The sequence below is a fragment of the Pseudorasbora parva genome, chromosome 16 (assembly GCF_024679245.1).
Source record: "Pseudorasbora parva isolate DD20220531a chromosome 16, ASM2467924v1, whole genome shotgun sequence".
Taxonomy (NCBI): Eukaryota; Metazoa; Chordata; class Actinopteri; order Cypriniformes; family Gobionidae; genus Pseudorasbora; species Pseudorasbora parva.
Window position 1 is genome coordinate 4,524,432 of NC_090187.1, and position 27,265 is coordinate 4,551,696.

The window sequence follows — 27,265 nt, forward strand, 5'->3', positions numbered from 1 at the left end:
TTTACTGTGTCCTTATTACATATTTTACATACTTACCATAGTAATCATGCATATTAGATGCAACTAACCCTCAACCAAACCCTAATCATACACTAACCCTATAGTAAGGACATGTTGTTAATTAATATTACTCAGTTCTTACAGTTAATATATAATCACACTGTAATTATGACACCTTAAAATACAGGGTAAAACTGTAGTAACTATAAATTATGCAGAATCATATGCAGCCGGTGGGTGGGGAACATGTGGGTGGTGGTCTAGCTCCGCAAGACTCTAGCTCTGCCCAAGGCCCCTGTTCCGCCCAAGACTGTAGATCTGCCCATAAAGACTCCTGACCCGGCATGGCCGCCCTCAGCTCCACCTTAACGGTCCCCAGCCAGCCAGGTCCTGCTCCAACTCCCAGGACTAAAGGGTGCCTGCCCCCCCCCCCCCCCCTTTATATTTTAGATTCATTGCACGCCAACTGAAATATTTCAGGTCTTTTATTGTTTTAATACTGATGATTTTGGCATGCAGCTCATGAAAACCCACAATTCCTATCTCAAAAAATTAGCATATCATGAAAAGGTTCTCTAAACGAGCTATTAACCTAATCATCTGAATCAACATATTAACTCTAAACACCTACAAAAGATACCTGAGGCTTTTAAAAACTCCCGGCCTGATTCATTACTCAAAACCTCAATCATGGGTAAGACTGCCGACCCGACCCTGTCCAGAAGGCCATCATTGACACCCTCAAGCGAGAGGGTAAGACACAGAAAGAAATTTCTGAACGAATAGGCTGTTCCCAGAGTGCTGTATCAAGGCACCTCCGTGGGAAGTCTGTGGGAAGGAAAAAGTTTGGCAAAAAACGCTGCACAACGAGAAGAGGTGACCGGACCCTGAGGAAGATCGTGGAGAAGGACCGATTCCAGACCTTGGGGGACCTGCGGAAGCAGTGGACTGAGTCTGGAGTAGAAACATTCAGAGCCACCGTGCACAGGCGTGTGCAGGAAATGGGCTACAGGTGCCGCATTCTCCAGGTCAAGACACTTTGGGCTACAGAGAAGCAGCCCTGGACTGTTGCTCAGTGGTCCAAAGTACTTTTTTCGGATGAAATGCCTGAAGTCCAGTGTCAAGTACCCACAGTGATGGTCTGGGGTGCCATGTCAGCTGCTGGTGTTGCTCAATGCAGCTAGCTATCAGGAGATTTTGGAGCACTTCATGCTTTCATCTGCTGAAAAGCTTTATGGAGATGAAGATTTTGTTTTTCAGCACGACCTGCCACCTGCTTACAGTGCCAAAACCACTGGTAAATGGTTTACTGACCATGGTATTACTGTGCTCAATTGGCCTGCCAACTCTCCTGACCTGAACCCCATAGAGAATCTGTGGGAAATTGTGAAGAAAGGTTGAGAGACGCAAGACCCAACACTCTGGATGAGCTTAAGGCCGCTATCGAAGCATCCTGGGCCTCCATAACACCTCAGCAGAGCCACAGGCTGATCGCCTCCATGCCACGCCGCACTGAAGCAGTCATTTCTGCTAAAGGATTCCCCACCAAGTATTGAGTGCATAACTGAACATAACTATTTGAAGGTTGACTTTTTTTGTATTAAAAACACTTTTCTTTAATTGGTCGGATGAAATATGCTAATTTTTTTAGATTGAGGAATTTTTGCTTTTCATGAGCTGTATGCCAAAATCATCAGTATTAAAACAATAAAAGACCTGAAATATTTCAGTTGGTGTGCAATGAATCTAAAATACATGAAAGTTTAATTTTTATCATTACATTATGGAAAATAATGAACTTTATCACAATATGCTAATTTTTTGAGAAGGATCTGTGGTATGACCTTTATTGTATTAAATACGCATAACCATTTAACAGTGATTTTTCATAATACAAATAATTATATGTTTGCTAAATAAAACATCTTGGATGTTGCAAGATCTTTTACATAACTGTAAAATATTTTGCGAAAATAGCTACAGCAAAAACATTCTCAAATGGCATATTGTGAAATATGAAGTATGACGTGTCGTGTATGCAGTAACGCTTTTGTTAACACACTGCTCTTATTGCATCCGCTTCCATCAGAGCACATGTGCTCTGCCCCTCTCCATCCAGACAGTGCGAGTGTACTTCAGACTCTAGAGGTCTCCATCCTTCAGCATCCACGCGCTGTGCATTCTTCTGCATCGGCCAAAGACTCAGAGAGAGGGGGAGAGAGAGAGAGGGAGAGGGAGAGAGAGAAAGAAAGAGAGAGAGAGAGACAGAGGACACCGCGTAACGGCAACCTGAGACGCGTGTCCTCCCTCAGTGCGAACGGGAACTTTGATGATCTGACGGTGAAACCGATGGAAGCGTGGAGATGATGTCCCAGTGCTTGATGATGGATTCGTCTTTCAGCATGTCCAGCTATGCTGTCCTTGTGTTCGTCTCCTAATAGACAGCTGATCCATTTTTCTCCTCAAGTACTTCTGCTTTACTACAGCTTTTGTGATTGAACACTTGAGACGGCGTGAAGAACAGCGAAAGAAGCGGGACGCGTTGTTTTTTTGTTCAATTATCATTATTATAAAAGGACTTCCAGTTCATACGGGATTCGTGATGTCTGCAACATACCGCTCCTTGTTCCTTTGTAAGTAAACTGAGTTATTCATTCCTTTAGAGTATGGCACTCTGCTTCTTTACTTTTCTTTTTTTCTTCTTTTTTGGAAATCTAACCTTATGTTTTAAATTGTTCTACCCTATCGTTCGTATTATATTGTTCACATATATCCATATCCAAATAAGATTAAGCAGTATGAAGTCTTCAATATGAATACCATAAGCTTTACAAAATAGTAAGAAGTAGGCTACTGTTCATAACAAGACCCCCACCCAGTCGAGTAAATCAGATCCAGATGGTTTTTGCCTTTCGGGATCTGATGAGTTACACCCTTCAGACAGACAACTGAAAATAAAGATTCCAAAACCAAAAGTTCAGTGGAGAACTTTTTATTAACTAGTTCTTTGGGAAATCATGTTCTGGTGCAAAAATCAGATTTAAAGACCCTAGCTAGTAATGAAAGGTCTAAACCATTTAGCTCAACTTATTTTTTAAACGATTTTAATTTTTTATGTCGAACCTGAAGGTATATATATATATATATATATATATATATATATATATATATATATATATATATATATATATATATATATTATAAACAGTGTCCCATCTTTATGTTTTTGTCTGAGAGCCCAAAACATAAGGATACTGGGAGAGAGTGTACCTACAATGCGCATTTATGAAAATATTAAAGCATAAGCTTGATGGTGATTATGCATCATCCAAACATTTATACAAATGTCATTGGTTTAGTAGTTACATTTGGCGCTAAATGTAACGTTCCTTGCAGAGCGGAACAAAGACAGGGCACGTCGCCCAATCCAGATCTCTTAATTTGTTGTGACATCGGATGGCAAAAATAGATCCTCATGTTAAACGTCCAGTGATGAGCCGGTGGCGCGAGCCGCTGGTGTCCGGTGTGCACGGGGGTCTCGCGTGTCTGCGTGCGCTGGAGGATGTGTGAAAGCATGCATGCGTCCACGGGTCACATTCGGAGTCCCCCACCGTCTCTCTCGCGGTTCATTGTCCGATTCTCGGGCGGCACGCGCGTTTGTAACGGGAGTTTAGTGCGCGTGACCCATCGTTTATTATAATCACTGCGCCAAACTTTGTCCCATCTTTCGTGTCCTCTGCGCGTATATATGATGCAGGACGAAAGCGGCGTGTGTTGAGTCTGGCTATTGTGCTCCATAAATGTATGACACGCTGTATTAAAATTCCTCGCGCATTCTCTGTGGCGTGTTGAGAAGGTCAACACTGCTGAAACACCCGTGACAGAAGCATCAGCTTGAAGACAACATTTTCCCACATTATTGTTGTGTATCAGCATAATGCATGCATTCATTTTCCCTCAAAGCTTCCAGCAATGTGCTATTAGGACCATGCGAATAGAATACAATTTCTCAGCGTTGTCCTGGAAGTCAGTTTCTCTGTGTCCTTACATACAAAAAAGCTGTAGAACATGCTTCCTTCTGAGCTAGGAACAAAGATAGCTGATTTAACACACCCAATGGCAGGGCATGTTGTCACACTGTCCGACATGGGAACCTATATAGCAGATTATAGACTGTACTAATGTACAGTAAAACAATCAGGAAACACAAAATGATATGTGAGCAAAAATTTAAAAAGGTATAACAAACAATTGTTTTGGCCAAGTAATATCATTTTATTTAATATACTCAATAAAATGTGACATCCTGAGGACCCAGCAATTATCAATTCAATAAATAGTTGGGTTCAAATCTACTTTCATTTTTTACGTGAATCCTTCCTTGTTTAAATGTAACCCAGTACTGCATTTGCTTGTTTACTCAAACTAACTATACAGAAAAATATCATGTTATTGTTATTTTAATTTTAAAGATCAAATCTTGCTAATTCAAGGGGCATACTAACTAGCCCATATCTGTATTATAGGAATATAAAATGCCTGGTCACACATTACATTAGTGTCCATGACTTAATTTGCAATTAATTGCCTACTTAATATGAAATTATTCCTATAGTAATTAGTTAGCCTTCGTGTTCAATAGCTACACTGCAGTGTGAAGTGTGCATTGCTTACAGTGCTGAAACTGTAACCCACACACCTATGGGATGCTGCTAGTTGGGATAATCCCATTATAGGGTAATGGCAAGATGGCAAGAGGAGACGGAGAGTGTTTTACATGCGCCCTGACACATGCATCTAGATCATTGGAAATATTTTTCAATGTAAAGAATAAAATCCTTCATCAAATCCTATTTTATCAAATTAAAATGTATTCATAAAACACCTTAAAAAACAGTGTTTACCAAAGTGCTGAACAATTTCAAAGGAATTCAATAAAACACAGCTTTGCACATTTGCATTTGCTGCAAGATGGTTAAATCCAAAATATATAAATAGCATAATTATCCATTCAAATTTAAAGGGATATCTCAGATTTCGCCTTGAGCACTGAGATATTGATTTATCAATCAGGTTACTGCATTTTAAAGGTTGTGCTTATTTGCCATTGTTTTTCCTATGCTATTTTTTGGTCGTTGGGCATTGACTGAGCCTTAATTATTTTCAGATGTATTATTAGATCATCTTAATGTGTTGTTTGGTTAATGATTATCTACTTGGTCTGTGTTGTGAAACAGAAATTGATTGAGAACTGAGTGTGCTTGTAGGAAATCCTATTGGCTTGTGCATTAAATTAGTTAAATGAAATAGCCTTGTAGTATCATTATAACTACATTTCTTCAAGAATGTACAACTCCATTAATGAAAAAAAGCTTTTAAGCTGGTTTGGCGTGTAGAGCTCATCTCATTGCAGAATATCCTCAATGATAGACTGAATCAATGGTGCATAATAGGGTAATTTCCATTTCATTTGATTTGATGCTTTCGGAGATCTTACGTTACTTAAGTCTAGCACCCTGGAGGAAAGAAATATATATTTAAAAAGTCTTATTGCAAAATGAGCTGCTGCTACTATCTGGGAATGAGCTAAAACAGGACAGACTGACTAAACCGTGCAGAAATCATGGCAAACCACATGGATGATAAATCAGTAGTCTAACCCTGACTGACTTGAATGGAAAACGTTAAATGGGAAGTCTGGGAAGTAATAACAGATTGTAATTTACATGTCAGAAATGTAATGGAACCATGATAAAGACCTTACTCTATGTCACATGATTAATGCTCATCCAACACACACACTCAGTTTCGGCGATTGACAACCACGCGAGTCTCGAAATGTCCCGAATACTGTCTGAATGACAATGGGAGTCAAGCTCATATTGTCTTACCAGTAACCATATCGACAGTGACTGAAAGTAATATCACAGATGGCGATGTCCATGAAACTTATAAGTTATTACTTTTGATATGACAAGAGTCCAATCGTGCCATGAGCTCATCCTTCAAATATGAATAAGTTTAATTAATACTTTTTTTTTTTTTGCATTTACCTCCTAGAAACACCTCATACGTGGCCGCTCCCAGGTAAAAGGGGCTTTTCTTCCGAGAAATGCTTGGATAACAAACCTCCATAAAAATAGTGGCTAGTGTGGGGTATGTGCGATTCATAAATATGTTGGGCCCCAAACATTGTGAGCCCTGGCCCATACATGTCTGAGTCCAGCGTGCTAAAGGTATATTCTGTTAGACACGTACAGATCGCAAAACAATCTATAACAATGCAATACTATTACATATAAAAACACGTTTTACTGCACCATTCCTGTTGGATCCAAATCCAGCATCGACCAGAGATTAGTTTACAAACGATCCCGCAGTGACCTGAAGTGAACACCACTGTCTTCCCCACGTCAGCTGGAACTTCATTAAAAATAAAGTTCAACCACTCATTCCTAATATTAGGATAAGAAGGAAGCTTATGCAGCAACCGTGTTCTTCCACAACCAGGAATAGCGCACTATCTTAATCTTCCTCTGCATGTTTATTGTTGTTGGCTAGCTAGCAAGAACCGATCAACTCCATGAGCCGGTGGGCGGGGCTACTGGATTACACGTTCTGTAGAGGCGGGTTTCGTAGCGCTATGACGTACAAGCACAAGATCGTTTGCTGGGCCTGGTGTCTATAAAAGCTTTTCTTTAAAGGAAGATTTCAGCTCTGAAACTTCCATGATAATCTTATATTATCATGACCTTTTATATATCAAAAGCTCAAGGGAAAGTTGATTTCTCAATTCATCACCCCTTTAATAGACTACAACCCTTTTGGTTCCACGCACCTGGTGTACGCTGGTCGTTTTTCTGACGTTAAACTAGCAAAAGTGGATTCGGATAGGCCTAAGTGCATGTGCTCAGATTGTTAAAACAGGGCCCATGGTGTTTTATTAACAAAGTTAAGGAGGAACACATTCAAATCAGCATGAGAGGAGGCATATATATGTAGCCCACTCACCTATGTTCCTCGACAGTTTTCAGCATCCCTTCACCACCCCATCTCCTCACTCTCACCTGGTTACTTTCCTAATAAACCTGTCTTCTGGCGTGTTGACTCCAAATTTTTGAATATTCCTATCTAATAATTTGCCTAATTGAGACGGCATGATGGCGAGAGGAGAACTGGCACCCCGACTGATCCTGGTTTCTCCCGAGGTTTATTTTTCTCCATTATGCCACCTGATGGAGTTTTGGTTCCTTGCCACCGTTGCCTTTGGCTTTTGGCTTGCTCAGTTGGGGACACTAAATTTTCAACTGCTCGCATTGACACTATATGATGATTGAAATGAGCTATAAATAAATGTGACTTGATTTGACTTACCGGGGGGAATATTTTGGGTTCGGGCCAAATTCTGAGTTCGGAGCCCTCTCCTCGGACAGCACGCCAAATACACATACTACTTTACTCCACTTGATTATTTGTAAGTATGAGCTCGTGAACCATCACCATGATTTTTGGAATGACTTACAGCGAGAGAAAAATTACTTGCATAACATCAGTTAATGGAAGCGCTGTCATTTCACAATAGTTTTTTATTGACATGATATTGCAAAAGTTGTGCAAATCTTTAATGAAAACCAGGCTAGTGAGCTAGTCAGATGCTCATATCACCATCACTGTAAGTTACTGAAAGCGAAACCACAACCTGAAAGCCTTGTTTGTGCAGCGCGGCTCTCTCACACTGTATGATATGACAGACAACTAGTTGTCCAGTCCGTTTCCGTTCACACAGTGTGGGTTTTACAAACATGCGGTTGAGCTCGGTTATAGAATGCGGTTGGCACTCCTGTAAATAACTGAACAGTGTGTCAACACAACCATAATATGGACTCAAATACAGGACTGACAACCAGATTCTGTTGCTGTGTGTGTTGCCTGACCACTAGATATTTTACTTTTCCATAATGCAATGAATGGCTGCAGTCATCAGCCTACCCTGTTATGAAAATCAGGTTGCCATTAGTTACACTAACACAGAAAAGTGTTTTTAAAGTAACTCATTTTCTCATCCTGTGCTATATTTGGCTGATAACCACAGGCAGTAACAATATCTCTCATATCTGAAAATGACAGGACACTGCAGACCCAGAGGTTATAAAATGACATCTCGATGCGCATGTCCCTGAATCACAGGAAATGTGCACAGAATGAATAAGCATGCGAAACATTTGCAAACTTTTACGAGAAAATGCTGCGCAGGGATGAGAGTTTTGACATTTTAACTGTTTTTAGCATTTTAATACATTTTTCGTCTTAACATGATGAAACTGAACATTCGTTCATGATGAATATTACATTGAAAGAGGATTTTTTTTTTTATTCGTTTTTTAATTATTATTTTTTTACAATAAATATTTATGAGAAAACTTTTGCAGACTTTAATTTATTATGTGCTGAATGATTTGAGTGTGTTCAAGTGCCTGAATTTTTTCATCTGGAGATTTGGGTTTTTGTTTGCCTTGTTTACTGAAGCTCAGATGTTTGGTTAGGCAACATAAATAGCATTGCAATTTTCTCGAATTGGTTTGGGTATCTGGCTCTGCAGTGACATGAACATTCCTGAGGTTTTCCATCAGGATATCATTCAAATCAAGCCTATCTGCATTTAGAGCCTCACAGAAATACAGTGCTTCAGGTCTAACCAATGTTTATCCTCCGTGTCTCGGCTATGTGATATTATTTTTGTCATGGGATGATACGACAGACCTCTACATTATGGACTCGGAGCTTCTAGTTAGCTTGTGCAGTGCTGGTATAACAACCTCCTCCTGAAAGACAGTGTGTGTTTCCTGCTGCAGCACATCTGAGGTGACATTGTCTCAACTCTGTACTGAAATTCAATATTCTCCCCGTACTGTCTGAATTTCTCACCGAGCAGATAAACAGCTTGAGGAGTGTGACTCCAGATGTGTTATTACTCGTTTGGCCTTGAGGAACATGTGGTGCTGTTTCTTTTGGTAAATATGCTGTGACTCAGTCTGTGGGAGGTGCTTCATGTTTCTTTTAATTTTTTTAAAGAATGTGTAATTTAAGTTAAAATATGTAAAAAAAAAATTAAATTTTATATATATATATATATATATATATATATATATATATATATATATATATATATATATATATATATGCACTATATATGTATACTATAAATACTATACTTTAAAATGTATACTATATATCATATATAGTTTGGGGTCTGTAAGATTTTTTAATGTTTGCACTTATTTTATAAAACAGAGTAAAAAGTAAAAACAAAAATATTACTATTTGAAATAACTCTTTTCTAATTTACTATATTTTAAGATTTTTTAAGATGCATTTTTTTTTGCATATGACCAAAGCTGAATCTTCGGAGTCACATGATCCTTCAGAAATCATTATTATCTGCAAGTGTGTATCTACACACACATGTTAAAATGTCAGATTTCTTTTTTCTTGAAATAAATTTATTAAATAACTTAAATACACACACACACACACACACACACACACACACACACACACACACACACACACACCTGGATCCCTATCTTTGTGGGGACTCTCCACAGACGTAATGGTTTTTATACTGTACAAACCGTATTTTCTATCCCCTTACACTGCCCCTGTCCCTAAACCTACTCATCACAGGAAACATTCTGCATCTTTACTTTCTAAACAAACAAAAAAAACCAAAAAAAATCATATTAGTTTCATCATGCACTCATTTCATCACATCCTTCCCTCAGCAGCTGTCTTGTGTCTATAGACATTAAGTATTAAGTAAATATTAGCTGCATTTGTCTTAAATATAAAAATAAACCCCCTAATTATGAAGAAAACTTTTATATTTTCAACAATGAACAACTATAGCACACTCCTTGACTGAAAAAAACAAAACAAAAAAAATCAAAGGAGCCCACAGTAAACACCAGGCCACGTTCGAGTCGTTCTCTAGCCTATAAATCTCAGACTCTTTTGACTCCCTTGGCTAAATTACTCCCAGATTACTTTGGAGCCGCTCAACAGGAACTGCCTATTTTCCTTTATGGCTAACCTTTGACAGATGTTCATGAATGGTCTGGTTTGACAATAATTCAATCCAGCTGCATCTTGGTGTAGCAATGCCCGGCTCGCTTACATAAGTCATTGGTCTCGAGCAGCCCCCGCCCCTCACTCAGCTCTGATATGCAGGTTTTGGCTTCCAGAATTGCATGGCCCAACAGGATTTTGCTAATCACCACCTCCATGCTTATTTGCAAGAGAAAGAACAGGGGATTGTGTGCATTACTTGATGCAGTAAATAACTATGAAAGTCAACGATGCAAGGGCAATTACTTTTTTCCTGATTCCTGGAAGTACTGTTGTTTGTAGTGAGTGTAAACAGTTTGATGACGGTCCTCAGTGAGGAGCTGAGATTAGCACAATGATAAACTATATGGCCAGAAAATCTGCCAATGAACCAAACAATGAATATCGAGGGCGAGAATTTACTGCACGGTTGTGTCACTTTTTATGTGGAGTTTTGGAGGGAAATATAGGCCAATACACGTGTATTATAATATACCCATGAGTATTTATGTAAATATAAATTTTCATATAAATTTTTATAGTTGAACACGCTAAACAGTGACAACTGTCTGCTCCGAAGTTTAAAGTGCCCCTATTATGGTTTTCCAATATTTCCTTTCATGCAGTGTGTAATATAACTGTCTGTGAATGTAAACGTTCTGCACAGTTGTAAAGTTAAAAGAGCATGACAAAAAAATTGTCTCCCAAACAAAAGAATCGTCTCTGAACCGAGTCATTTTTCTTTCGAATCCCACTGCGATATGGTTTTACGTCACCAGAAATTACATTTGCATAATGCCTATGTTGTACGTTGTCTGTCCGCAAACAATTTGACCCGTTAATGGTGGGTGCAGTTGTTAATGCTGATGGTGACGAATTACACTTGCAACATGTCATAATGTACCTCCAAACGAGCAGAGTATCACTGAGAAAGTTGTCCTTGTGATGGAGGGTCGGGTTGAACAACTAGCTCTTCCAGTGTTTCATCATGGGACTTGTGCTCAGATTATACGGTAAAATCGACGTTATCGTTGCTGTCTTTATTTATACGTGTGTATAATCGCTGAGCATTAGGAAGCCTCTGGAGCTGAAGTTCAGTCATGATAATGGCTATTTAGCTTCCGACATGGGCTGTAAGAGCTAGACCAATCACAACAGACTGGGCCTTCTGGCCAATCAGAGCAGAGTAAGCTCTTGGAAAGGAAAGCTTATTTAAGACGACTCTCGATTCTTCTGCAAATGGAATATTATGAGAAAATGAAAGTGTTTTTTAACCTATTCATGTAGACCTGTTGTAGGACACCTTTAACATGCCATATAGGAGCACTTTAACACAAAATTAAATGTAATTTGTTTATATTAGCTGTGTCTTTTATCTTATTTTATCATAATCTTGATAGTTGCATTAAAGCTGCACTATGTAACTTTTCCGTCCGCTAGAGGGCGCCTATTCAAAACAAAGGTGTAGTTTGATGACGCCCAGGTTTGAGTTCAGAATCTTGGGACATGTGGTCTTCACTTCACAGCTGGTGAAAAATAATCGGGATAGCACTCAAGGAAATGGCAGAAATCATGTTCATGGATGCGATTATTCATTTTACAGTAGCATGAAGCAGAGCAGGACCGAGTGTTGAGCAGCTGATCAAGGCCGCTGGAGCGACTGTTGAGCAACACACGGCTCACAAGCAGCGAGACTTTTATTATGACGGGACAGGACACAGTCGCTGGCGCCATTTCCGCTTTTCTGGTCATGAGTATGAGGTAACGCTGCTCTGTTTATCATATTAGACACATTTAAGTGTGTTTAAAATGATGTTGTGACATGTACTGGGTTCGCTCAGCGGCTGCTGTGACACTTGTTCACACTGCTAATAGTAAAGCGTTTCTGCAGAATAAAACCGAAAACCGAGGGTAACTCAGATATGACGAAATTGACAGGCGACTCCCTCAGTCACGGGTCCTTGGTTAAAATTGCAATTTTCTTACAAAATACAATTCGTTGAAAACATTTGGGATATTGTAAGAACTCAACTGAACAAAATATATAATACTGGTCTTGTGGTTTTTGGTGCAAATTATTGTGTTATATGCACTTTATACCCGTGAATGAACTGCACATATAAGGCATAATGATATTCATATTAATAATAACAATGCTCAATCCTCATCTCTTTTTCATTGCCTTTTTTAACTCAAGTGTTGGAATGCTGTGCAATGACTGGTAAATTTCCCTCTCCACTCCATGTGAAGTGATGTATGATGTTTCCCTATTCCCTAAGTCGTTTGCACTGTCCTTCAAACTGATGGCTCCCATTGGATTGGAATAGCAACAGCCTTTCCTTCTGTGACGTATATTTTAAAGTTAAACGCTTTCTCGAACAAGAAAAATGCAGGGCGGGACTTGATTGTGTCCATGGGGAATTGATTGGATGGTTGTGGTTTGCTATTGGTGGATCTCCCGTGAATGACAGGTTGCCTCGTCCTCGTCAGATATTCTTGAATGATACACATGAATGGTGTCAACTGCACATATACATCTTTTACAATACACACTGCAGTGTTCCATAAAAAAATAAGAATTGCCATTTTTGATTCTGGCTTTGGCCTCGTTAGGAGATAAATAACGTTAATAACTGCATCTATAAACATGATTTCTTCATTTATTGGGTAAAACGATAAAAGGTAAAAGTAAAATGCCACAATATCTCACTCGCAGTCACGCTATCGAGTACAGTTTAATGTAAATAAACACTGCTATCATACAGTTATTCCTTAGCGAATCCCCCCTTTTGCGAAAGATGTGTCTTTTTCATCCTGTGTGGTGATGCACAACACAACTTGTATTTGCTTTCTTAAAACACCCAGAAAGAGCACAGAATGAGAACAGTGTCTCAGCTTTTGCATCATGTTGATAGGAGTGATTTCATCATGGATGTATACTGACTGAACACTCTCCAACTACGCCAGAGGCTTTGCTTGCTTCCTCTCGAGAAAGGAAGCAGTACCACAGTGAAACCATGCAGGCACGGATGAGGCTGGCGTGCTTGTCTATTCTGAGCTCGAGCAGCTTTTGATCTATAGACTTTTTTTAGGGAGAGAAGCAGGTATACATTTCCATTTTCAGCGAGGAGCAGTGATCTGTCTATTTAGAGAGACAAAAATAAATAAATAAACCGATTACCAAAAAAAGATAGCAAAAAAAAAAAAGAAAATCCTATCTTATCAAATTTTGAAGAGTGTACATGAGGATCATAGATATAAAAGTAAGTGTTTGCTCAGGAAAGAATACCCTGGAGATAACCCGCTCTATTCTGAGAGGTACAGATTTGTTGATCCGCCGAGACGGTTTTGTTGGAGAAGAGAAATGGATTTGTCTGGTAATGAAGCTAGAGACTTGAGCTGTGATGGCAAATGCTCCCTTGTGTTGTAACCAGTTCACATACTATCAAAGAAATTATAGTCGTACCACAACTTCTCAATGATTGAGAAATGGCTGAATGATTTTCAGTCTTAAAATGAACTCTGTATCTTTTGCACTTTCTGTCTGTCCACCGCCGAGCTCAAATATAGCTTGTAGAGTGTCCCGGACACACTTTTCCATACAATTTAAATGAATGTCAATCTCCAATTATGACAAAAAACACCCCACTGATAGTCGCTGGGGCAGTCATGACCTGATGGTTAGAAAGTCGGACTTGTAATCTGAAGGTTGCGGGTTTGCGTCTCAGGATCCAGCCTCAATACCACGACTGAGGTGAGACTCTTGAGCAAGACACTGAACCTGACGTCTTCAGAGCAACCTGATCTCACAGATTTCCGTGAAATCAACACGGACCCTTAACTCAAAAATCTGTGGTAGTTTTTAGGGGTGTAACGATTCGTTTAACAACGATTCGATTCATATCACGATTTGAGGTTGTTGATATGATTTAGGGACGATATTGGTTCATTTAGAACGATATGATCCGAAACGATTCATTGACTTGAAATCAATTCAGTAACATTTTAGCCAAAAATTTAAATCAGTGTGAAAGTTTTATTTCAACCGAATCGAATCGTTGTTAAAACGAATCGTTACACCCCTAGTACTTTTACAGAATCGCCGAAAATTCCGTGATGGGTTCACGGAAGTAATGCCTATGTAAGTCAATGACAGACAGCATCTGTGATCCACACACGGATTCCCTGTTCCAACACCTTATATTCGTCAGAAACTACAAATATTCCAAGTGTTTCGAGGCCAAACTATTGATTTCTGTGAAGAAAACCCCCCAAAAGCGATCAGTTACATCGAGTCCATCCGGTGAATATTAATACATTTCAAATATTGCCGCCGGAAGAAGCGTAACGTCAGCTTTGACAGCATTGGCTGTTGTATGTCACGTGACCAACTGCGTCATTACGTCAGCTTTGATTGTAAAATGCCATTGGCTCTCGTGTGTCTCGAGACCGATCGCGTCATCATGTTGTCGTCTGTATCATTTGAATAATGTGAAATATGAACGAGTGCATGTGTGGAGCACAATCATCATTTCAACGATTAAAACATTAAGATCAACTACATGAAGATATCGTATGAAGACTTGGAATGCAACATGAGTTAATAATAATATATTATTATTAATAATAATATATACAAGACTGTTGCAAAGAAATGCTATATATATATATATATATATATATATATATATATATATATATATATATATATATATATATATATATATATATAAATATATGTTTTTTACTGTTTTTTCAACAAGACCAGTGATATCCACTAACAAAGTAAATATGGTCATTTGTGCCTATGAACATTTAAACATGACGACTATGCATTGCCAAGTTTTTTGTTTCTGGTGACTAACTGACTTAATTTGATTTCAAAATGAAGTTTCATGGGTGAACTACTCTTTTAAAATACAGATGGATGGTGGCATTTCCGAGGTGTGTGGTTACTAGCTTTTCTTTTATTTTCTACTCTGATCTGATTTCATGCAGCGGTTGTTTTGCATTCGTAGGCATAATGTGTTTTTGCACTGATGTTCTGTACTAATTTACTTGCCCCGTTTGGCATTTCTCTTTGTTGTATCTGCTGCTTTCCACTGTGCTTTTGTTTTTATTTTCTGATAAGGTTGCATGCACCTGCAGTGGTGTCTGTTGCAATGATGCAATATCTTCCAAAGGTTTTTTTATTTATTTTTTATGTAGCATTGCCACAAGTTTTTGTACATCCAGCCAAAACAAAACACACACACACACAAAAAAAAACGATAATTGCTACCCGAGAGCTGTCTGCTTACAGGGAAATCAGAAGAGGCTGCTAATGTTTTGATTGTTTAATGTTTTGATTGCCGAAGCACAGAATGCCTCAAAGCAAGATATTCTGTTACAGCAGGAAGGGATGTTTCATCCTCAGGCAGGAAAGCATCTTCTGTCTCCCACCAGGAATTCATTAGCATGAGACTCCTGCTTTGTTTCCATTGGTTTGACAGGCAGCTGTAATTGAATTGAATTGATTATAGATAGATAAATATCTTCTCCACTGCAGACGCATGTTTCTCCATGCAGAGCCCGTCGCCTTTAGACTCTTTGTTGCTGGTATTCTTTTCTCTTGGTTCTGGGAAAGGCTGAAGATGGAATGTGAGGGGAAATGTTCCACGTCGCTCTATTTAGACACCTGCTGTTCCTTTCAATTTGAAACAGTCTATTAGCTCTGCTAGCAGGCCACTCCATTTGCTTTTTTGTACTGGCTTGCTCCAGGGTCTCACTTCATTTCCATCGTTCTAGCTGAAATCTCCTCTGCCCAACTTTTGCTCATCCTTGACCACCCTTGTTTCTATCTGCTGTTCCACATGATTGCTCTGGTCGACAGAATATTCAGTCATGACTTGTTGAAGGAAACACTTTATCCATTACATGCCAAAAACATTCAAAATTATGAATTTATTCTGTTATCTAATGTGATGAGAGGGTTTTATTTGCTAATTATTAAGAGTACTGTATGTGCATGTTTTGTTTTGTTTCATTTATAGCCAGTCATACAGATTTGCTAATAAAATGCTTAAAACCATGTATGAACTGTCCTGTTAAGTGACATAATGGATTATTATCATATCAAAGAGACAGTTTAGGGTTAGTTCACCAAAAAAAAAAAAAAAAAATCTGTCATTAATTACTCACCCTTTTGTCGTTCCAAACCTAAAGACCTTCGTTCATCTTTAGAACACAAATATATTTTTGATGAAATCTGAGCGCTTTCTGACCCCTGATAGACAGCCATTTAATTAACACTTTCAGGGTCCAGAAAGGTAGTAAAGACATCGTTAAAATAGTCCATGTGACTCCAGTAGTTAGCCTTAATGTTAGGAAGCATTAGTTGGAAGCAACAAAAATACTTTTAGTACGCAAAAAACTCAGCGTCAGAATGCCGGCTCACAATTGGCCGACGCTGTTCACGTGTCCAACAATGTCGCATGTGTGTGATCTTGATGCAGGGGCTGGCCTGAAGATTAATTAATGCCCTCATTTTTTTGGGGGGGTGAACTATCCCTTTAAACATTGCAAAAACATTTGCACTCAAAAGCATTCTCACAGAAAATGTAGGCTACTTCAAAACTCGTATTGCAAAATGGAAAAGGAATCCGTTTCCTGGAATGACTCATTTGTTGTTGGCGAATACTTTGTTTTACCTCTGAAAGGTCATTAATTAGTGGAAGAGATGTGCACAAGCATTGATCGGTTATTGAACTGATTGATGAGATGCAGGCCAGGACTGGGGATTTTATAATAATGTGTTCTCCTTGATGTTGGTGCTTCCAAGACGATGACTGTTATGTATTCACAGTTCCCTTAATGGACCTTTATGAATTTTGAGTATATAAATGAGACAGACATTAATGTCATATAATAACAAGTGTTTCACTTATAGTACATACTTCCTGAGTTTGATAATTAAATTCATGCACATTGATTTTTATTCATATCAATAAATGTATTAAAAAGTGCTTCTTTTATACAGGTACTTTATTATTTACTGATATGAGTCCCAACTGTTGGGCTTATTGATCAAACTCTACTATTTTGAATCTTTGTTTTAATATGAGACTTATTGATTTTTATGAATATGATCTTTTGCATTGAGTCCATCAAGTTCCAAACAGGAAATAATTTAATGAGATGAAATATCTTGATTTGAAGATGACTTTAATTTAATTCATGGTTGAGTTTATCCAGGCATAGCCATAACCACATGTATCATAATCTAAACCCTTTTTATTTTTTACTGATATAAGAGTACTCAAATTACAATATAAAATGTTGTCCATAAACCAAATGCAGTAGTGGACCAGGGTATTCTCACAAAAATGCGTATAAATAGTACGAGTGTGCAATGTCGTGGAATGTATACCCCAAAACTCATTTTGGCGTGTCTATGGCACGCTGTTTTTCACGTGCATTTGATACGCATTTTATGGCATATTATACATACGAACCCCCCACCCCCCCACCCTAAATCTACCCAAGCGCGTGTCATATATACGCCCCACTACCCTAAACCTACCCAAGCGCGTGTCATATATACACCCCACTACCCTAAACCTACCCAAGAGCGTGTCATATATACGCCATAAAGTGCGTATCATATGCACGCGAAAAACAGCGTATCATATGCACGCCAAAATGAGTTTTGGCGTATACATTCCACGACATTGCACACTCGTACTATTTATATACGCATTTATGTGTGATCGTGTTGAGTGGACAAAAGTGATGTCCGTACTAGAAAAATAGACATCACCCTTTATTCAAATACTATTGAAAAAGTGTCAAAGATTGTGTAAGCATATTGCGAATTTGTGCTTCGCAATATGCTTACACAGTTAATTGTTAACAATGACATTTTCGGCAAGGCCCAAGCGAACCAAGTAAATATTAATAACTGATTATGTTGTAGTCAATTAATGTTTTTTTTTTCATGTGAGTTTTTTTAATAAAACCTGTATATATTTAAAAATATTATATATATATATATATATATATATATATATATATATATATATATATATATATATATATATATATATATATATATATATATATATATATATATATATATATAATATAAAAATTGTCTCATATTTTGACGGATGGTCACTTTTTGTTCTTTTCAGTCAAACGGATATTATTTGGAGAACCTGGAGAGCTCCTAAATGGTACTTGTACTAGGAAATTAATAGGCATGGGTGATGAATGACTTAATTATCAGGCCTCAGTGTCAGACATTTCGTTCTTCATACTAGAGTAAAAACATTGCATAAAGGAGTATCCCTGATCAATCGCAAGCCTGTCTGCAATTAACTCCCTAATGCGCCTGATTACACCGACTCCAGTGCGGCCGTTTAACTAAGTGCCTCAACCTTTTAACTGGCCAGCCGCTGCACACACTCACTGTTTGCACTCTAGATTAAGCCCCTTGTCCAGGAGCTTTCAGCTTGAAAAAAAAAAAACGGTTTTGTGCACTTCTCTGCTGTAAAAAGCTCTCACCTTCCCTTTTTATTCTTCGGAAACGGTTTCAGAACAGATGGCGTACCCACCCTCATTTTTTTTTACGAGTCGTTAGACTTGACTTGTTGATGAAATGGAGACCTTCCGCTACCCCGCTCATGCAGATGTGTATCTTTACAGTTTAATATATCTTCCGTGTCCTTGCATACCAGGTGCAAGAGAAGCATCATATAGCCGAAAGCACTTCTGTACATTACACGGGAGGTGATATCGGGAGGCCTCCGCTGTTAGCTTCTAAAACACAGAAGACTTACTAAGAGATGTAACCAAAGCCTTTGGTTGTTACTCTGTTTGGTTGAAACATGCACACTCCCACATTGAGACCTTGAGACTAGGTCTGCGTATGGCATAACAAGCTTACCGCACCTCAGGGATCAAACATTAAAGCCGCCTTCTTCCTGAATCCCAGCCTGCAGCCATATTTCTCTGTACATGCTTAATTGCTTAGTCATTTTGGCCTCCCTTGCGTCTCTTTACAGCTGATTATTTATGATTTTCATGTAGGATAGCTGTCTCCATCAAACTAGAAAATGGTACAGTTTCAGAGGGAGCAATGCTTAGAACGGATGGAATATAAGCAGAGCAGAATTGTGAGTCAGAGATTCTAAAAATACATAAATGTATTTGCACACAGTGGGTCTCATTCACTATTAATTGCACATAAGTGTGTTTATGTGAGCAGAACATATTCCCTCCGAACAGGTGTGTATGCATGCTGAATATGTCCTTGGCCTTCTTTTAATGTAGATGAATCTGGATTATTCTAAATGATGGTGCGTGATCATCTCCTTATAAAGGTTTTCCACACAACCTCTCCTGTTCAGTCATTAGTCACTCTTTGCAAACATTTCCTTACACTGTCTAAAGCTCTAGTCTTGCCTAGACTACACATAAATAACTGCATTTTTGCTGAAACTTTTCCCAGATCCAGATTTGTTTAGCTAAAATGTTATATCAGGACTCCTGTGCAAATGGGCCAACCCTTATGAAAAAGAAGTATATTTAAAGGTGCACTATGTAGTATTTTTGCAGTAAAATATCCAAAAAGCACCAGGCCAGTTTTATATATTTTGTTCAGTTGAGTTCTTACAATATCCCAAATGTTTCCAACTATTTGTAAATTGTGAGAAAATTGCTATTTTAACTAAGGACAGGGACGTGTGGGGAGTCGCCTGTCAATTTCGTCATATCTGTGTTACCCTCGGTTTACTCTCACTGCAGTGCACCAAGTGTCACAACAGCCGCTGAGCGAACACACAGAGTAATGTCATATCATTTTAAACACACACACACACTGGATATTTAAGATATTTTTACTCTATTTTAACCCTCTAAAAGAAGGTCATATACACCTAGGGTGGCTTGAGGGTGAGTAAATCATGGACTAATTTACATGTTTGGGTGAACTATCCATTTAAGTCAGTTCCTATGTACACTACCAGTGGGCCAGTCTACACTAAAATTCAGACATGCAGAATTAGGAACATATCGTTTTTCTATCAATATTCTAATATATATATATTTTCAAACAATGTTTTCATAGGACGGTGTGTAAAACTATGTGTACAAAATAAATAAATACATTTTTAAAAAAAATGACAAGCCAAGTATACTTTGAATAATTTATACTTGTAAGAACAAGTATAGGCTATATATATTTAGACTTTCCTGTCAGAATATGTCAAGAACACTTAAGTGCAGTTTTATGTATATTTCTGAAAATTTAAAAAGTACACTGGGAGTATACCTTCTTATTTTTAGTTTAAAAGAAGTATACTAATATCACACTTGAATTAACATCCTTTTCGAAAGTGAAGCCTAAAATAACTAAACTAGGGGTGACCCCGAATAGTTGAAGATTCGATGCATTGATATGCAGAGCCTGATTCGACCACCGATCTCACGGTCAAATCTTTGCAGGTGTTATGAAACGAGGATCATACCATTTTGGCAATATGGGGGTGCTCAATATTTTAAAGACGTGTCGTGGCGCTGAGCATTGGTGTGCGACCCCTTTAAGGGCGCCGAGCTTCGCACCGCGCCTTTAAAATTAGAACACGTTCAATGAGTGTACACACACCGGCGGCAGCATTCAGCGCCTGTCCGCGGCCACTCAGGTAGTTGTTTAAAATCCTGCCGCACCACAGAGCGCTTTCGTGCAGCTCATTTGTCAGTCAGTTCAAAATTGAGCTTGCGGGTATATAATGTGCGCGTCAGGTGGCGGTGTGAGTGAGATCCTGAGGCGCGGGGCTGAGCTTCGCGTTCTTCACCTGCTCAAATGCACTCAAAGTGTTCTTTTTCTCTCTAGGCAGGTATTTTTTTTAGGTTTATTTATTAAAATTTTCTTTTATATATTTTGTGTGATGTTCTGTATTTCAATCGCGGCTTAAACAAGTTATGAGAAAACGGTTTTAGTAATGTTTATCCACATTACCTTTTAGGCTATTTAAACCTAAATAAGAAAGCCATTGTCAGTTCATCTGTCGGTTGGCTGGCAGTTTTGGTCGCTTTATTAAAAGTTGTTGCTGTGTGCAGTGTGTAAAGGAAAATAAAAATAGTTTTACCCTTCTGCTGACAGTGTCATGCCCCTACCAACCCATTCACACACACAGATGTTTCGACTATCGGTTGACCATAGAGAGATTCGACAATTCTGATTCGATTGTCTAAATCCTTAGTCGAGGACAGCCCTACTAAACACTGAGCTTTTAATTGTCTTAATCACAAATTACTGGTCAGGAAATAAGCTACATTTAAGCAAATGCTCTACATAAAAAAACAATTGCTGTCTCAGAAAAATATCAAAGACAGAGTGAAGTTTTGGCCAGAATAAGGGAAGTTAGATTCAGAGTGGCTCAGAGTGAGTTGAGGAATTCTCTCTTTGCATTCTTTCTGTTACTCCAGATACAAAAATCTGGTGAGAAACATATTAATAAATGCCTTTCTACCACAGTGGAGCACAAGAGTGTCATTGTGTGGGGAGTCTTTTAGTTCTGTGTTGTAACTAAAACTGTGAAAAGTCACTCAATGCTTTGGAGTGCAATTGAAAAGTTGTTTTCTAAAGAGAAATTATGTTATTTTTCAGCTACTCAAAAGTGGAACAACGCTGACTTTATCTACAGTATTTGTTCACTTATTTCTAATTTGCTGACCTAGTGATATGTGATTAAAATAATTAAGGATTTGCCTAATTTAGAGCTTTTGAAAAAGCTTAAAAAAGTAAAAAGCTTTTGCAATTCATTGACTTTGATATGACCCTAACATACAGATTCCAGGTAAACTTTATAAAAGTTTGAGACATTTTGAAAATCTTGCGTTGACCTGAAAGAATGCTTGACACTCTAAATGTAACCCACCGTAGTGAAGTAATATATGCATACTGAATTGAGATAGGTCTTCTTTCTAGAATTTATTTGCATGCTTTTGCATTTCTTTTATAGCCACATTTACACTGAAGAAAGATTGGGTTTCATTGAGTTGATATTTGTGCTCAAATGACAGTGTCTCATGTGTCTTCATGACAACAGCAAAACGGATCTGATGTGGGATTTCATGTACAAAGAACCAAAGCCTTCAACCTCAAACGCTTACAATTGTGACACTGTTCTTTTGCTGCCTTGGAAGCAGCTGTATTTTTGGACATGCACATCTAATTTTTCATAGCTTACACTTTGTTCACCACTGGCAAGAAATTACATTTCAGGACTAGTTGCAGGTACACTAAAATTAAGTCCCATTTAATCTCATAATCTTACATTTCCGTACAGACAAAGAATGTAGAGTACTCTGAGTTGGCATGATTTGTTAGCCTTGGTCCAAAGAGACCTGGTGTGGAAAAAATGGCTGCGTTTGCAAAATGAAGCTTTCAGAATAATTAAAACCCAAGCGAGGAATGCAGCAGACCTTAAACAATGTTTTATAGCTTCAGTAAACAGTCTTATTGACTCTGACTTTTGATATATTGCAACATATGGAACACCAGTGCCAATTTTATTATTTTCAGCTCCTTGGGAGACCATACATCTGTTGACTCCTAGTTGCTCTGGTCTTTGTTTGCTCTTAGGATCTGCTTGCCTTGATTATGCAAAACCAACACACTGTGATGTGAAAGGGCATGTGATCTCTTAGTTGGTTAACCTTTCCTCTTGGATGCTCTTTTGACATTGAGCAATGTGGTGGATTCAGCTCTTCACCAGGCTCTGTGCTAATGAGGCAATTAAATCCCTGGTGTCGTGGTGCAGAGGGCTGGGAATGAGGGAGGAAAGGGAGTGTGCTGCCTCAGCAAAGAACAGCCCACAGCGCCACTAAATTCCATCTGAATGCAGAAGCCGAGCTCTGCGGGATGCTACACAGTCCCGACACATGTCCACGTCCAGTACTTGAATTGAATCGTGCAACTTTAGGTTTGCCTTTTTCCTTTTCTTGAGAAATGCTCAGGCTTATCGCAATGAGATCTGGATGTTATTCTAAGAACAAGCCATGGTTGGCATGCAAATGATGATATGGTGGCTTATGCGTAAGGTTAAAAAACTGCACAACTTCTCCAGCTTCAAATCTCAGGCCTGCTAGAAGATAAAATTGGTCAGAAAATGGGATGCCATATCGAGATGCTCTCTTTGGACTTTTTTTCCAATAAGCAACCACCCACAACATAAAAACACATTTAAATTCAATCATAGCACAGTGACAACCGCCAAAATGACTAAGCTCCACTCACACAATCTTAAATATAGAAAATGTAGTTGACCAATATTAGCTCATGCAAGTAAATAAAGATTTTCAACAGCAAACAAAATTGGTGCAATGTGGTTGGTGCCTCTGTATGTTGTTGTTTTTTTTTTTTGCTGATTGACTAAGGTATTTAGTAGTTAAGGGGGAAATATATAAGGGTATGTTTACACAACACTGAAATGGAAATCTTTGTGTTTTGGCCCTCATTTACATGAAAACACTGGTTTGGAGACTTCAGTCTTCATGTTAACAACAAACACGTGAATTTGTGAAAATGGTGACATCATGTGCAAGCATATTACAGTTTCATACATACGTATTACGTGTTCGCCGAGTGTTTCTTGACAAAGTGACATCGCCAACTAGTGGCTGGGCATGCATAATACAGTACAATATTTTGTGTCATCCAATGGACATTTGCTAATAAATAAACAGGGATGTCATTTTTTTCGCTATTTTTTCTTGTACTGCAAGGTTTGTGGTCCTACTAAAAGAGTAGACAATCAGAAGACATGTTGTGTAAAGAGCACTGCTGGCTCTAGCTGAAGTTATTTGTAATGAGCATGTTGTTGTTGTCACAGCAAGTGCTTCTCTTTTGGGTATAGAGCGGTTTTTACCGTGGTTTTTAAGTGGATAACATTTCCCATTGGCGCTGAGCATCACAGTCGGTGTTTGCCTGCCGAGGTCAGTTTAGCACTGCAGCTCCTCTGCCTGATTGCTGTCCTTGGGTCTGTGTGTACTTGGCTATTTAGGAGCGTTTGACCCAGGCAAACACAGCCGAAGCATCTAGGAAGTGGTCACTGAGCCCTCCGCTCCTCGAGTGTTTACCTTTCCTTCCCACTACCTCCATGACTTATTCATAGCACAGTGCGAGCCGCTACACTTTAGAAAGAAAACGTATGCCCATGTAAAACGCAGCGTCTGCACCTCAGTGGGCAGGGGAAGCAATCTTTTTTTTGCATTTCATCTTTTGTTACTCACCTCATTCTGACCTCTACAGCACTTTAGCTCCAGGACAGAAATATTGCAGAGCAGTTTCTCTCCCATCTGGCCTGATATTATTCATAGTTTGATTCTGTTTGTTTACACCACATCGCAAGTTGAGAATTGTGGAAATAAAGTGCCTCCTTTTGTGCTATTTAATTAGAGTGACATCAATTAGCTGCTAGCAGTGCGGTTCACTGTAATGTTACGCCATGACGGGGTTCGCATTAGGGCACCAGGCTAATGTGTTTAAAGCAGACACAATTAAAACGAACGCGCTGACTGATAACGGCAGGCTTACAGCTACTCTAAAGGAATTACTGAGTATAGCTGTCTGTCTTATAATGTGCAGCTTATCCGACAGATTCCCTCTCTTTTGCTGGCGGTAATGAATGGCTGGTGTGGTGTATGTTTAGGCAGAACGTATGAAAGGCAACGTCTCGTGCTGAGTGATGCAGAGCAGGGCTCATTATCGCCTCACAGGTGGGGTCTGGACGGCTACGGGACGGGAGAAGCTGTCAAGAAAGGACAGAATTGTTGTCTGTCTCGCATGTCACAAGAAAGGCGAGTGTTGGGTTATTGTGTGTTCTTCTGCAAGTGTGTGTTCTTCTGTCTCTAGTGGGTAAATGAGATCTATTATTGTTTATTTATTTCTCATGCATATGTTATCGCTATTTTAATTAATTTATATGTAAAGCACTTTGATTTGCCATTGGTTATGAAATGTGCTATACAAATAAACTTGCCTTGCCAAAGCATTTTTGCGTTCTTTGGTAAGATTATTTTGCCGTTATTTGTTTGTTATTACTCTATAGTTTACTCTATTCTTCTCCGAGTTCACCGGTCACTTACTCTCATGTATTTTGTGAGAAGAGGATGAATTTGATGTAAATCCGACAGATCTGATTCTCTGAGGCGCAAACTAACATGACGGCGCCCATCTCGCATTATAGATCAACTTATATCATTATGAAAAATAACTTTCACATGTTTGAAAATCAAAATATCAGATAGCTCATGACATAGTTTATGGATATTTTAAATAAAAAAGAAAAATACTAAATAAACGATACAGCTGAGCCCTGATCTGTCATAAAGCGCTATTGCGGCTGCTGTGTGTCGTGATGTGAGAAGCACGAAGTGTTGCCATAGAAACAATACATTCTAAGCCAGAGTCATATTAATGCAAAATAATGTTGAACTGAAGCTGATCTGTAGCAGACCAAGACTACAGATTATTTTTCTGTTATTAGTGCTGTAATATCACTATTATTAGGGGGGCTGTTATTTATAGATAAATTTGGCCTATTGTAGTTGGGTCAGGTGGCTTTAGCTTTTACTGTAAATTTAAGTAAAATGTGTTTTTTATCTATTTATATATTTAAGTATACTATAAAATGTTAATACGTTGTTTAATTTAAAGAAAAATCAATAAATGCCGTTATTTAATGTCATTCACCGTTGTTTTGTGGCTCTTTTAAAAAAAAAAGTATCAGTTCAGGGGCCGTTTAGAAATTGAAAAAAACTAGGGCATGGAATGATACCCAACCCTATCTGTAATACAATCTGTGTGTATATATATATATATATATATGTCAAAGATACGTTCTAGAATAAGCTGGGGCAAATCTTCAGTGATGTTCCTGGGGTCATTGGCCGTTTCGGGTCTTTTAACAGCACATGTCCTCGCTCAGGTGACCCAGCCAGGGTTGATCAGATCCTGACCTACGCCCCAGCAGCACTAGCCCAGGGATCGCTTCTCTTGAGCCACAGTCACCTGGAGGCCCTTTTTGAAGCCTTCATAGCGGACTTAATGGCTTTTCTCTTCGTAGCCCGAGTAATGCCAAGCAGTGTGCATACATTACACAGTGACAGACCAGCAAAGCCCCTACACCCAACTTTGATGGGCCCACAGTGTGCCTTCCAGCCCACCCTTCTGCACTCCTCCACCAGCTCCTGATACCTTGACCGCTTCCATTCATTTGCCTCCTCTATGTGGTCCTCCCAGGGAACTCTAAGCTCTATAAAGAGCACCTGCTTCAAAGTGGCTGATGGTAGCACCAAGGGTCTCCAGCCTTGACAAATGTGATGTTCCTCCAGTGGCAGCCATGCTTATTTGTTGGCTATAGCTTTGGAGACGGACTCTGACATTGTTTGTTTGTTTGTGCTTTTGTTTAGCTTTTTTATTCTATATATATAAATAAAAAAAAAATTGTGTTTGAGGGGTATAATGTGTGTTATTTTGGCAAGGTTGCCTTCTAAAATTCTTATAATAGAGGTCACTTCAACCCGCGGACATGGAAAACAACCCTCGGGAAAAAATGGAGACTTGGCAACACAGTGCAGTTGAGTTCTGTTGACATTTGACAACTAACATTATGCGTCGCTTCGTTGCTCTGATTGGTTGTAGATCTACCCAATTAAGGTCTTTCCTGGTTCAGTTGAAACACGCCCCATAATCACAGCCTAATGAAGCAGTATCAGACTCATATTCAGAATAGAATTGAGTATGACCACGTCAGGCTACTGAGAGATCTGTGTAATTAGCTTTTCTCTGTTTCCTTAGACCCATGCTAGGCAACTAACTCATCCTTGGTTGCCTTTAGCATCTCAGAACACCGTGTGGGGTGATGTATGGTGCGTATTGATCTCTGGATCATGTGACCTGAATCAATACCCAGAAATCACTGCCCTGTATTCAGTGACAGCAAAGGGACGGAAAGGCAGTCTGGCTTCTAAAGGTCAGCTTTAGGGCGCAAGGACGGGTCCTTGAAAGTGCTCTGGTTTGCAGCGGCTGAGCACATCAATTCTATCATGGCAAGAGGAAGGTCATCTTTCCGGCACGGATGTATTTATGGCCCTGTAGGGCATTCAGGGAAGT

General features: G+C 38.9%; 1 protein-coding gene across 1 annotated transcript in view; it reads left to right on the top strand.

Moving 5' to 3' along the window:
- Window positions 1–2,104: 2,104 nt before the first annotated feature.
- The window catches only part of clmpb (CXADR like membrane protein b), a 107,499-nt gene continuing 82,338 nt past the window's right edge, over window positions 2,105–27,265 (top strand). Inside the window, exon 1 of the mRNA XM_067419570.1 lies at window positions 2,105–2,633. Coding sequence (XP_067275671.1) covers window positions 2,603–2,633 — 31 coding nt within the window. The 5' untranslated portion in view covers window positions 2,105–2,602. The remainder of the gene's footprint in view (window positions 2,634–27,265) is intronic.